The sequence below is a fragment of the Schistocerca serialis genome, chromosome 12, assembly GCF_023864345.2.
Source record: "Schistocerca serialis cubense isolate TAMUIC-IGC-003099 chromosome 12, iqSchSeri2.2, whole genome shotgun sequence".
In the NCBI taxonomy this organism is placed as follows: Eukaryota; Metazoa; Arthropoda; class Insecta; order Orthoptera; family Acrididae; genus Schistocerca; species Schistocerca serialis.
This window is the reverse complement of record NC_064649.1, coordinates 145,832,895-145,846,979: the sequence shown is the minus strand read 5'-3', so window position 1 is coordinate 145,846,979 and position 14,085 is coordinate 145,832,895. Positions and strand designations below refer to the sequence as shown.

The 14,085-nt window shown below is 44.0% G+C and overlaps 1 protein-coding gene across 1 annotated transcript in view; it reads right to left on the bottom strand.

The window, feature by feature from the left end:
• Nucleotides 1-12,409, bottom strand: part of LOC126428321 (uridine phosphorylase 1) — a 476,800-nt gene extending 464,391 nt beyond the window's left edge. The window contains exon 1 of the mRNA XM_050090260.1: nucleotides 12,125-12,409. Within this exon, the coding sequence (XP_049946217.1) occupies nucleotides 12,125-12,180 (56 nt within the window). The 5' untranslated portion in view covers nucleotides 12,181-12,409. The remainder of the gene's footprint in view (nucleotides 1-12,124) is intronic.
• Between the last annotated feature and the right edge of the window lie 1,676 nt (nucleotides 12,410-14,085).

Here is a 14,085-nt window from a genome sequence, read left to right as displayed (position 1 = left end):
ATGTCCATCCCAAATCCTGTATCATGTCCGTGACAATCTCTCCCCTGTTTTTCGATAATACAAAACGTGCTGCTCATTTTTGAACTTTCTCGATGTACTCCACCAATCTTATCTGGTAAGGATCCCACACCGCGCAGCAGTTCTCGAAAAGAAAATGGACAAGCGTAGTGTAGGCAATCTCTTTAGTAATCTCTTACATTTTCTAAGTGTTCTGGCAATAAAACGCAGTCTTTGGTTTGCCTTCCCCACAACATTTTCTGTGTTCTTTCCAATTTAAGTTGTTCGTAATTGTAATTCCTAGGTATTTAGTTGAATTTACGGCCTTAGGATTTGACTGATTTATCGTGTAACCGAAGTTTAACTGATTCCTTGTAGCACTCATGTGAATGACCTCACACTTTTTATTACTAATGGTCAATTGACAGTTTTCACGCCATACTAACTCGTTTTGCAGTTTGTTTTGATCTTCTGATGACTTTACTAGAAGATAAACGACAGCATTGTCTACAAACAACCTAAGACGGCTGCTCAGATTGTCTCGTAAATCGTCTATATAGATAAGATACAGCAGAGGGCGTATGACACTACCTTGGGGAACGGAACAAATCACTTCTGTTTTATTCAGTGCCTTTCCCTCAATTAGTACGAACTGTGACCCCTCTGACAGGAAATCACGAATCCGGTCACATAAGTGAGATGATATTTAATAAGCACGCAAATTTACTACAAGCCGCTTGTGTGGTACAGTGTCAAAAGCCTTCCGGAAATCTAGGATTACAGGACGAGCTGCCCTTCTTTGGACTTTTTCGATGTCTTTCTCCAGTCCAGTCTCGTAAGGATCCGATTGAGCATAGCGGGCTAGTGTGGGCAGTCTCTCTAGTAGACCTGCTGCGTCTCCTACGTGTTCTGCGACTAAATCGCAGTCTTTCGTTCACTTTCTCCACATCATTACCTATGTGATTGCTCCACTTGAAGTTACTCGTAATTGTAATTCCAGGTATTTAGTTCATCTGAAAGCCTTTAGATATTTGTGATTTGTCGTGTAACCGAAGTTAAGCGGATTCGTTTTAGTACTTGTGTGGATGACCTCGCAATGCAATGCAATTCAATGCAATGCCACTTTTCGTACCATGCGATAGCTAAAACATTTTCCAATTGGTCTGAATCTTCTGTTGACTTTAAGAGGCAGCAAATGACAGCATCACCTGTAAACAATTTAAGAGGGCTGCTCCGAATGTCTCCTAAATGGTTTATGCAGATTAGGCACAGCAGGATCCCTGCAACAGGTCCTTCGGGGACGCCAGAAATCACTTTCGTTTTACTGGACGACTTTCCGTCAGTTACGACGAATTGTGACTTCTTTGACAGAAAATCCAGTCGCCCAGCTGAAGCGATACTCCGAAGGCACGCAATTTCACAAGAATTCGCTTGTGAGGAAGGGTATCGACAGCTTTCTGGAAAAACAAAAACAGAGAATCGATTTGAGATCCCCTGCAGTCACTACTTCTTGCGAATAAAGAGCTAGTTGTATTTCATAAGATAGATATTTTCTAAAACCGTGCTGACTGTTTGTGAACAGTTCGTTTTCTTCGAAGTAATTGATAATGTTCGAACACAGTATGTTCCAAAATCCTACTGCAAATCGACGTTAGTGATATAGGTCTATGATTCATTGGATTACTATTACTTGCTTTCTTGATTGTTGATGTGACCTGTGCAACTTTTCTGTACGGATCATTGGTCGAGCGAGCGGTTGTATATGATTGCTACGTATGGGGCTATTTTGTCAGCGTACTCTGAAAGGAACTTAGTCTCGTATGCGCTTTCGGTAATAGATGTAGTGCACTTTAGCAGAATCATTAAAAAAACTATTTCCACTGTATTTTTGTATACTAATGTAACTGTATCCTGGCTACACAACGGAAGACACATTGTTCGTACAGTAATTGCCTATGTGGTAACCAGACAGGAGAAACACAACAGATTCCGTCAACGTGTGCTCAAAAAAGAGCATGTGATAAGGTAGCAGGCGCTTATCACAACGGCTGGACAGATATACGGCTGTCGCGGGACCTTGTAGCAGATTCGTGGATATCTTACAGGCTTTAGATTGACACGTGTCACGTCCTTGAGATATTAAGGGAGTGCGTCTTAAGGAAGCTGGACCGAGTACTCTTCGTACAGTTCTCTACCTTGGTCGGTGAGAATTGAACCATTGCAGGATCACTTTGTCGTCTGTCTGTCCGACAGAACCATTTTTCACACGAACGGTTGGACATATCAAGTTGAAATATATGTCTCGGCCCCTTTGCGGCCGTATCTTTTAATTTCATTATGTCACATATTCTGACACACACAAACTCACACACCAAAACCTATAGTGCACTCCCCGTTGACACATGCAATTCGACAAGAAACAAGGTGCCACAGTACAAGTAAAGGAAAAAATCAAATATCCGACCGACCGTGTGTCCGCGTTTAAGGAGCTCTTTTTCTCAGCAATGAGTAACGAATTTCTAAACTGTCACATACTGACATCTACAATCGCTTTGTGGTGTAAAAAACTGAAAGATACTGATATTTATGTCACATTGTTTGATATCTCGGCTGTTTCGACATCGATAGCAGGCAAAAATCGTCGAAACTGTCGATTCGCGGGATGGGGGATGATCTATCTAATACTTCGAACGCTACCCTCGGTGCGGAAGTTCTACTCGCAAACATCCCAGTTTTTTCCCTGCATGCTGTTTCAAATGGTTCAAATGGCTCTCAGCACTATGGGACTTAACATCTGTGGTCATCAGTCCCCTAGAACTTAGAACTACTTAAACCTAACTAACCTAAGGACATCACACACATCCATGCCCGAGGCAGGATTCGAACCTGCGACCGTAGCGGTCGCGCTGTTCCAGACTGTAGCGCCTAGAACCGCTCTGCCACCCCCGCCGGCCATGCTGTTTCACTGCCTTCGCCACACAGCGACGATAATGGGGTATCAGCAACAGTGTTTATCGTGTCCGGATACGCCTATATCCAGGCGAACAGCTGTTAGATACGGACCGGTGCGGATGGGGAGGAGGCGGGGGGGGGGGGGATATTACGCTATGGGGGACATTCACCTGGGTTTACTACCTGAGATGGTAATCGAAGGCGTCATTGCAGCTGTCGACTGCATGAAAATTATTGTATACGAACCGCATTCCTTCATGCTTGAGTGCTGACAGTGAGCGTACCTTCCAGCAGGATAACTCTCCATGTCTCAAGGCCAGAATCGTGATACACTGGGTCGAGGAACATGACAGCTAACTCACGTTGTTGTCTTGACCACCAGATTCGCCTGGTCTGTACCCTATGGAAGACATTCGAAACTCCATCGTGCGCCAGTTCCGCATTCACAAACCAGGCTATTGAGTAAACTGTGCGTAGATATCTGTGCCACACACTGCCACAAATCCACTATTTATTTGTTGAATCCAAGCTACCTATAATAGCTGCTGTATTGCCTTCCAACGAGATATTAAGTAGATACCAAAAATGTTTTTTTGTTCTCCACTGTATTTGGAAGTAATAATGCGTAGAATGTGGAAGTTTGGATTGTAGCTAAAGCATCTACATCTACATCCATACTCCGCGAGCCACCTGACGCTGTGTGGCGGAAGGTACCTTGAGTACCTCTATCGGTTCTCCCTTCTACTCCAGTCTCGTATTGTTCGTGGAAAGAAGGATTGTCGGTATGCCTCTGTGTGGGCTCTAATCTCTCTGATTTTATCCTCATGGTCTCTTCGCGAGATATACGTAGGAGGGAGCAATATTCCTCTTGACTCCTCGGTGAAGCTATGTTCTCGAAACTTCAACAAAAGCCCGTACCGAGCTACTAAGCGTCTCTCCTGCAGAGTCTTCCGCTGGAGTTTATCTATCATCTCCGTAACGCTTTCGCGATCACTAAATGATGCTGTAACGAAGCGCGCTGCTCTCCGTTGAATCTTCTCTATCTCTTCTGTCAACCCTATCTGGTACGGATCCCACACTGCTGAGCAGTATTCAAGCAGTGGGCGAACAAGTGTACTGTAACCTACTTCCTTTGTTTTCGGGTTGCATTTCCTTAGGATTCTTCCAATGAATCTCAGTCTGGCGTCTGCTTTACCGACGATCAATTTTATATGATCATTCCATTTCAGATCACTCCTAATGCGTTCTCCCAGATAATTTATGGAATTAACTGCTTCTACATCCATACTGCTTGGAAGGAACAATGCGTAGAATGTGGAAGGTTGGATTGTAGCTAAAGCATCTACATCCATACTGCTTGGAAGCAACAATGCGTAGAATGTGGAAGGTTGGATTGTAGCTAAAACATCTACATCCATACTGCTTGGAAGCAACAATGCATAGAATGTGAGAGGATGGATTGTAGCTAAAGCATCTACATCCATACTGCTTGGAAGCAACAATGCGTAGAATGTGGAAGGTTGGATTGTAGCTAAAGCATCTACATCCATACTGCTTGGAAGCAACAATGTGTAGAATGTGAGAGGTTGGATTGTAGCTAAAGCATCTACATCCATACTGCTTGGAAGCAACAATGCGTAGAATGTGGAAGGTTGGATTGTAGCTAAAACATCTACATCCATACTGCGCACGCCACCTGATGCTGTGTGGCGGAGTGTACTTCTGGTTCCACTATGTGATCTGCAACTACACACATTCTACCAAACCCATGGCGGGGGGTACCACGCACCTCTACTAGTCATTTTCTTTTGTGTTCCACTCACAAACAGAGCGAGGGAAAAGCGACTGCCCCTACTTCTCGCATCTTATTTCGTAGTCCTTACGCGAAATGTACGTCGGCGGCAGTAGGATCGTTCTGCAGTCAGGTTCCGGTTCTCTCAAATTTTCCCAGTTGTGTTATGCGTAAAGGTAGTCGCCTTCCCTACGCCAATTGCCATTTAAGTTCTGAAACATGGCTGTACTACTCGCATGTTCTTCGAACCTATCGAACGTACCAGTCACAGCCCACCTCTTCATCGCTTCAATTTCTTCCGTTACTCCGACCTGATGCGGATCCCAAACTCTCGAATAATACTCAAGAATGGGTCGCACCAGTGTCCTATATGTTGTCTCGTATACAAGTGAGCTACACTTTCCCAAAATTCTCCCAATAAACGGAAGTGGAGAATACACCTTCCCTACAACCAACCTGACGTGCTCGTTCTATTTCACATCGCTTTACAACGTTACACCCGGATATTTAATCGATGTGACTGGCTCAAACAGCGCACCACTATCGCTGTACTGCAACGTTACATGATTGTTTTTCCTACTCATTCGCATTAACTTACATTTTTCTTCATTTAGAACATCGCTCAACGACGACGATTTCTCGTACACGGCAGTGTCATGAGCCAACAACCGTAAATTGCTGGTGACTCTGTCCGCCAAAGAATTTATGTACCGTACACAGAGAACATCAGCGGTCCTATCAAACTGGGAAGAATGGCTGTCGAAAAAAACAATGTATGAGCTCTAATTTCTCAAATTCTCCCGTAGTGATCATTTTGTGAGGCGTATGTGGGATTAAGTAATATGTTGTACGACACTTGCCGGAAAGGACTCTCTGGAAATTTGAATAGCAAACCTCTCCGTGGTGCACAACACGTCTCCTGATATGTCCGCCACCAGAGTTCAAATGGTTCAAATGGCTCTGAGCACTATGGGACTCAACTGCTGTGGTCATAAGTCCCCTAGAACTTAGAACTACTTAAACCTAACTAGCCTAAGGACAGCACACAACACCCAGCCATCACCAGAGTTCGTTCAGCGTCTCTGTAACGCTCTCTCGCCTTCTACGCGATCCTGTGACGAAACGCACGGCTCTTCTATCACTCCTCTTTGGTAAGGGTCTCAAATTGATGAACAATATTCAATAATCGCTATAGCAAATGCCTTGTAAGCCCCTATGGTGGATGAATTACATTTTTTTTAAGACTCTTCGTGCGAACCTTAGTTTGGTAACAGCTTTTCCTACAGTTTTATGTGATCATTCCAGTTGAGGTCGATTCGAATAGATACTCCTAGACATTTTATGATAGATACTGTTCCCAGTGGTTTGTCGTCAATAGTGTAGTTGTACAGTAGTGGATTTCTTTTCCTTTGTGCGCTTGTTATGTTGCGTTTATTTACGTTTAGCGACAAACGCAAGTGCCTGCACCATTCATCAATCCTCTGTAGATCCCTCCGCAAATCGTCATCTGCGAACAGCGTTAAACATCTTTCGACGCTTTTTACTAGATCATTTATATGCACCGTAAACAGAAACGGTTCTCCACACTTCCTTGGGGTATTCCTGGGAATTAATTTGACAATCGTCGAGTTCCATTAAGAGTGCGTGCTAGATTCTATATGCGAGGAAATCTTGTATCTAGTCGCAAGTGCACTACGTGATCAAAAGTATCCGTACACCCCCAAAACAAACGTTTTTCATATTTGGTGCATTGTGCTGCCACCTACTGCCAGGTACTCCATATAAGCGACCTCAGTAGTCATTAGACATCGTGAGAGAGCAAAATGGGCCGCTCCGCGGAACTCACAAACTTCGAACGTGGTCAGGTGATTGGGTATCACTTGTGTCATACGTCTGTACACGAGATTCCCACACTCATAAACATCCATAGCTCCACTCCGATGCAATACTGAAGTGGAAACGTTGTAATGTGTAATAGGCAGACATTTATCCAGACCATCACAAAGGAATTCCAAACTCCATCAGGATCCACTGCAAGTGCTATGACAGTTAGGCGGGACGTGAGAAAACTTCGATTTCATGGTCGATCGGCTGCTCATAAGCCACACATCACGCCGGTAAGTGCCAAACGACGCCTCGCTTGGTGTAAGGAGCGTAAACACTGGACGATCGAACAGTGGAAAAACGTTGTGTGGACTGACGAATCACGGTACACAATGTTGCGATCCGATGGCAGGGTGTGGGTATGGGGAATGCCTGGTGAACTTCATCTGCCAGCGTGTGTAGTGCCAACAGTAAAATTCGGAGGCGGGTGGTGTTATGGTGTGGTCGTGTTTTTCGTGGAGGGGGCTTGCACCCCTTGTTGTTTTGCGTGGCACTATCACAGCACAGGCCTACATTGATGTTTTAAGCACCTTCCTGCTTCCCACTGTTGAAGAGCATTTCGGGGATGGCGACTTTGTCTTTCAACACGATCGAGCACCTGTTCATAATGCACGACCTGTAGGGAAGTGGTTACACGATAACACCACTGTAACGGAGTGGCCTGCAGAGAGTCCTGAACTGAATCCTATAGAACAGCTTTGGGTTGCTTTGGAACGCCTTTTACCAGAGATTAATTTGGTTCATTAATTTCATGATCCATGGACCATTTGCACGATAAATAGTAATACAGAATGCCGTAGTTGTCATTTAACATTCGCATCTCAGATCAATTTGGAAATGTGGCTACATGCTGAACTTTTAACTTTGTTTTTTAATATACTGGTCTGAGTTAGTAACTTCTACGCACTATCTTTCACACATGATAATAATTGTAATTCTTGTACTGAACAGGAGGAGATGTTACAGAGAACCTTTCTCAATTTCTTTTCAAATTTTCCCTTTCTGTTTGTCGGATATTTTACATCACTATTATTCTTATTTTGTTACAACTTCATGTACTTACTCGTTCCATGACCAATGAGGCTTGCTCGTGAATACGTTCCTGTGGAACATGGAATGTAAACTAAAATGGAAATAGGTAATCAGAAATTTTCCTTACAGTATTGTGCACCCTTTTTTGTGCTAAAACAGCCTTAATCTATAATCATGAATATCATTTTTTCTTCTCGTGTAATTACGTAGACTATTGTTCCGTTTGAACTTCAGCGTATTATTTAGAACACACTTGATGAGGAATACGTGTACTGTGAAGCTATAGTCAGATTCAACAACTCCCTGTCCAGCTGGACAATGCTCGTCCACACACTGCCCCTGAAGCTCGACGTGCTCTTCAGGACCTGCAGAAACTTCCCTCGCCGTCACCATCTCCAGACTTGTCCCCAATCGGGCACGTGTGGGATAGGATGAGACGAGATCGAGATCTGACTCGCGCGACTCGTCAGCCGACTAGTCTTGCAGAACTACCCGAAAAGGTCGAAGAGGCGTGGCGTAACGCATTCCAGGACAGTGTTCTTCACGTTGGTTGCTTGAAAGTGCAAGTAGTGTAATTTTGCGGTAAATGGATGAGCATATAACAAAAAAAAAAAAAAAAAAGATGTTCAGCCGGTTTTAAGTTAGAGTTTTAGATGTCCGCCACTTCAAAATGCAGGCACGCGATCGACGGTATGCCAGGGTCGATACCTGCATGCCCATGAAAGCTGCACCGGCCGGCCGCCGTGGTCGAGCGGTTCTAGGCGTTACAGTCCGCAACCGCGCGACTGCTGCTACTACGGTCGCAGGTTCGAATCCTGCCTCGGGCATGGATGCGTGTCATGTCCTTAGGTTAGTCAGGTTTAAGTAGTTCTAAGTTCTAGGGGACTGATGATCTCAGACATTAAGTCCCGTAGTGCTTAGAGCCATTTGAAACATTTGAAGCTGTACCACATACAAACATGGGTGTTTCAGCTTGTGTCGATTCCTGGTACCTCGTAACCGCTTGTGCTATTGAACTGTAGTCCACGTACTCCATATGAACCGTTGCTACAATAAATCTTGAGTGCACTGGAAACCTCTAGAAGTGTGCATTAATTTTTTCCGACAGTGTATATTAGATGTGATTTGTCCCCAGGCTACATTGGTTGAGCTGTTAAGTACAACTTTCTGCATTCTCCGATCGCGCATGGAGCTCGAGAAGAATGACTATTTATATACCTCTTTGTGCGCTGGAATTAATCTAATCTTGTCTTTGTGGTCACTTTTTCTCGAGGCTTTTGTGAGGAAATTCACGATCTTCATCGTGGGTGCTATACTTTCCCGTGAGTCGAAGCTGTGACCACCTGGCGTGCCCTCCTTTGCATATATTCAGTGTTCCTTGTTAGACCAGTGGCTAGCACACTGGACTCGCATTCGGGAGGACGACGGTTCAATCCCGCGTCCGGCCATCCTGATTCAGGTTTTCCGTGATTTCCCTAAATCGCTCCGGGCAAATGCCGGGATGGTTCTTTTGAAAGGGCACGGCTGACTTCCTTCCCCGTCCTTCCCTAATCCGATGAGACCGACGACCTCGCTGTCTGGTCTCCTTCCCCAAACAACCCACCCCAAACCTCCACCCCCCCCCCCCCCCTCCCTTGTCATACCTATTTTTTGGCACGGGGTCCACACGCATGAGAACAAGATCGTCAGACGGCACGCTCGAGTGATGTGTTAGTGACGTGGGTTGCAGACCAACCGCATTTTTACAGTGTACTGCCATCGACCAGAGGGGCGTGGAGCCTCTCTTACCTGCGGTTGAGCCTAGCTGACTGTTCCATTTCATATCCCTACAGACCTCGATACGCGCAGGTATTTGTATGAGTCGACCGAATCCAGTTGTGACTCACTTGTGCCGCAGTCTCAGGACCTAATCGCCAACCTTTGCACAACTTCTCAGACAGTGTTGATGATGATGATGAAACCTTGTTGCAAAATGCTAACTGGTTAAATAAATGATAAAAACTCTGAGGAATGTCACAGAGCACTTTGTGCAAATGTTACCAACCGACTGGATATTTGGGTAGCTTTTTTCAGGTAGTACTTTTCTATAGACTAGGTTAGCGTCCGCTGCTTCACTTCCGTTGATGTGTGGTCTGTGCATACCATTTTTTGTTTTTCTTTAATCGAGTTAGTATGTTGTTATGCCTATTGCTCGTGTGCACTATAAAAGAGTAAGTGTTCATTTACGCGGCTAACACTCTTTGCATAATTGAAGTGTTACAATGGATTTAATTTAATTTCATACATCGAGTGAAAAAAGAAAGGCTAAGTGCTTCTGTAATTAATAGCGCCAGTCTCACAGATGGTACTGAATTCTCTCGTCTCAGACGGATATTCCTGTACATGGAATAGCATTTAAGTATGCCACCCATTTTGTCATCAGTAATAATTAGTTTCCGTATTAGTACAACAAAAATTATTTTGGAGCTATATATACATACATACATCAATCCTTGTTCCATAGATAATAATACGACATTTCGTAATGATGTGGAACGTGTCACTTTAACATAAGTTTTCTTTACAGAAGATAATTAATTTTCTTAAATTTACAGTTGCTACTTTATATCTTAAACATACTGAAAAATCACCGCACTAAAAGTCCGTTTCTTTCCTATGCAGTTCAGACAAAAGCCGACTTGTCGTGGTGACTGTCGAATAGATTCCTTTGATTCAATTTACAAACTGCAGCTTCTAAATTTCTCACACTAATTAAGGGCATAGGACTTGCTCTTTTCCGCACGCACTTCTGACCAAAAAGCGATTCTGCATTCATAGTTCTGTTTATCGTTTATTTCACTCCACTTGGTGTTGAATTTAAAAAAAAAAAAAACAACTTTGAAACGCGTATTTCTTCTCTAAAGACACTGAAACACGTATTTTCTTTTTTGGCCAAATAACCAAATACCAATCGCATAGTTCGAACTTCAAAATTGCCTTAATAGCGACATATTTTCGAAAAATCTTTTATCCCCTATTTCACCCCCTTAGTGAAGGAATTTCGAAAAGTCATACAAAACAAGATCAACACCCTCTCCAAATCTCAAGTTTCTTCCCTCAGCACTTTAGGGTGGGCGATGAGGAGTCACTGAATCAGTTAGAACATGTCCTTTTGTATATAGAGGTAAGTATCATTTGGAAAAAGTATGTTGTTAGTATTAATATTGACTGCCATGTCATTAATAAGAACAACAAGGGCGACAACACTCTTCCTTAGGGCACGACTAAAGTGTCTTCTGTTTCTGTCAACGATTCTCGATATGAGAAAATATGCTGCATCACCCATACCAAGAAATCCTCAATCGGATAACAAATCTCATCCGCAATCCCATTTAATCCTACTTTAACGAACATTGGTGTGTTACGGAGCGAAACACAATAATTGGGAAATCCATCGAAACATGTCAATCAACTTAGTACATATATAGCTTACTATCGAGGAAAAAGAATGCATGCCGAGTCTATAGTTTTCCGGCTACGTTTGCTGGGAAACCACGGCATTTAATTCGTGGGAGTGGGTGTGGCAGTAGGCAGCGTGAAAAGCAAAGAATAAGTCTGGAACGCTTCCAACAATTTCAGCCAAACATAGTATGCTTACGACTTTTTACTACATAGAAAAGAAGCGTCAAATACTCTTTTGGAAACGTGTCGATAAAGTCAGCTTGTTTTTTACACTATAAGCGGATGTAATTCCTTTTTGAAATCAATAACCAAGCGATGTGGAGCAGTGGTAAGTCACTGGTCCCGCGGTTCGAATTCTCGCGCGGTCAATTAGTTTTAGGTTTTCCATGGTTTCACTAAAATTTGTAAGGCGAATGCTGCAATGGTTGCTTTGAAAGGGACCGATTTCTCTCCGCTATCCGAACTTGTGGCCCAACTCTAATGACTTCGTCGTCGACGCGATTTTAACTTCAATCGCTCGTCCTGCCTCCAGTGAGATTGGGAGAAACAACTGAACAACCACGGAACTCAGCTGTTAATCAACAGAATGTGACACACAATCCATAAAACGTTGGTTGCTTGAAAGTGCAAGTAGTGTAATTTTGTGGTAAATGGATGAGCATATAACAAAAAAAAAAAAAAAAAAGATGATGTTCAGCCGGTTTTAAGTTAGAGTTTTAGATGTCCGCCACTTCAAAATGCAGGCACATATTTACACACACACACACACACACACACACACACACAAAGCGTAAACCCCGCCCATCTCACAGGAGCAACGATATCTTTTCTTTTCTTTCTCAGACTTCGGAATCCGACCCACTGTAAAATATCAATATTCCTGTTTGGACGAAGGCAGAGTAATTTCCGCTTGTTTCTGCTGGGTCGATATCGTCGTTTCCATGGGGGCGGGAGCTCCGAAACGCTCTGCGATCTGAAAGCAAGGCGCCAAACAGGAGAACAGGTGTGGCCAGGGGCAGTACTTACTCGTCCAATTCCTCCTCGTCGGACGACATGATGATCAGCTTCTCCGGCTTCGACATGGCTGAGAATCGGCGGAAAAGGTGTCAAACGGGGAAAGGTGACTGAAATTTCGTGTGCAGACGGGATGCGCGCTGTCGAGGCGACGGGGTAACTGGTGTAGGCGCGACGCGGTCTCCTAGAGCAGGGCCGGCCGCATCCTGTCGCACTTGGGAGGAGACGGGGGTGTGTGCGCCTGCAGCACCGCGCACTGTCGGTAATAGGGAGCGGGCAGCGATGTTCCACCTGCGCCCGGTCGCCACTGATCCGTCAGCGCAGCGCGGAGCCGGCCGAGCGCTCGTAGTTTTGGCGTCTGCCGCGAGGAGCGCTAGCGCGATGCGCCGCTGTTCGCGCTTCCTGCTGTTGCAGCAACGAGCGCTGCTGTCGAGGTCGTAATTTTTGCGACTGTCGATCACTCGGCATCGTCGCTTTGTTCTTAAAGTCGATCCAGCGGAGTACGAGGAAAGAAAGAGGCGCTGCAGCCACTACCTCCCCGCTTCCGCTGTCCCAAGAAGCGTATCCCCGCTCCCCAAAGAGACACATCGTGCTCCGTAATATTTGTTTACATGCTATTATTTCAGAATTTTTTGTGTAGTGTTGTATTATTTTTCTTTGAATTGTTGTTTCCAACATGTTTATTTTATCTGCTGTCATGATTTATTTAAAAAACAAAAAAAACGGGATTGTTACTGCGAGGGTTGCGTACGAATTATTGATATATACAGTTCATCCATTCCGGGAATCGAAAATCTCTACTATTGATGCCTGTTATCAGTACTGATGCTGGCAAGGTATCGAAATGGTTCAAATGGCTCTGAGCACAATGGGACACAACTGCTGAGGTCATTAGTCCCCTAGAACTTAGAACTAGTTAAACCTAACTAACCTAAGGACATCACAAACATCCATGCCCGAGGCAGGGTTCGAACTTGCGGTCTTGCGGTTCCAGACTGCAGCGCCTTTAACCGCACGGCCACTTCGGCCGGCTGCAAGATATCGGTCCCGGGGATTCGAGGGCTGTAAAAGAATGTTTTTATTTCATTGTCGAAATCGGATTACAAATGACGAAATATTTTTTAGTATGGTATAATTACAAATTAACAAGTTACTGATTCTTTTTCCTCTACTTCTACTGTGGAACGTTGCTTCTCGACAAATTTCATGATTTTAGGTCAATAGGAAGCGTACCCTGTGGAGTTCGATGAGTGAGTTTGCAAGTATCAAAATATGTGACATAAACGCCTGTATACGTAAAAGTTTTCTGGGTTTGGTACCGCGTCATAATGTATAAAACTACTGCTGCTGGAGAAAAACCAACGTTTCGGCCACGACTGCAGCGGCCTTCTTCTGGACAAGGTGAATGCATTACACACTGCAGGCGTTCACAAGGTGGAATGCGAATGTGGAGAGGCATACATTGGCGAGACTGGTAGGCCAATAGCAACGCGCATTCGGGAACAGGAGCGCTATGTTCGTCTAGGGCAACACAGTAAATCCGCAGTGGCAGAACACCAGCAAGACTGCGGAAAAGAAATAAAATTCAGCGACGCCTGTGTGTTGGCCACGCAGCCAATTATGACGAAACGCAAAAATCAGAGAGGCCATCGAAATACTTAAGGGGCTCCGGAACGCCCTATACTTGCAATGTTAAAATAACACTTATAAATTACATCTTTCCTCACAAAGTATTTGAGGTAGGAAGTTGAACTTTTTACAGATTAGTTATTGGAATATGGGCTACAACTTAACACAGGGATTTTACAAAATTTAGTTCAGTTATTAAAGATGATTTTTTTCAATTGTAATGAAAATTCACAACATTTTTTTGCAATTTTTTATTTATATATTCAAAAATATACAGTTTTTTTGGAAAAAGGCTGTGTTAAATTATGCAGAAGGTACTGTGTAACATTTACTGAAAGTTTGAA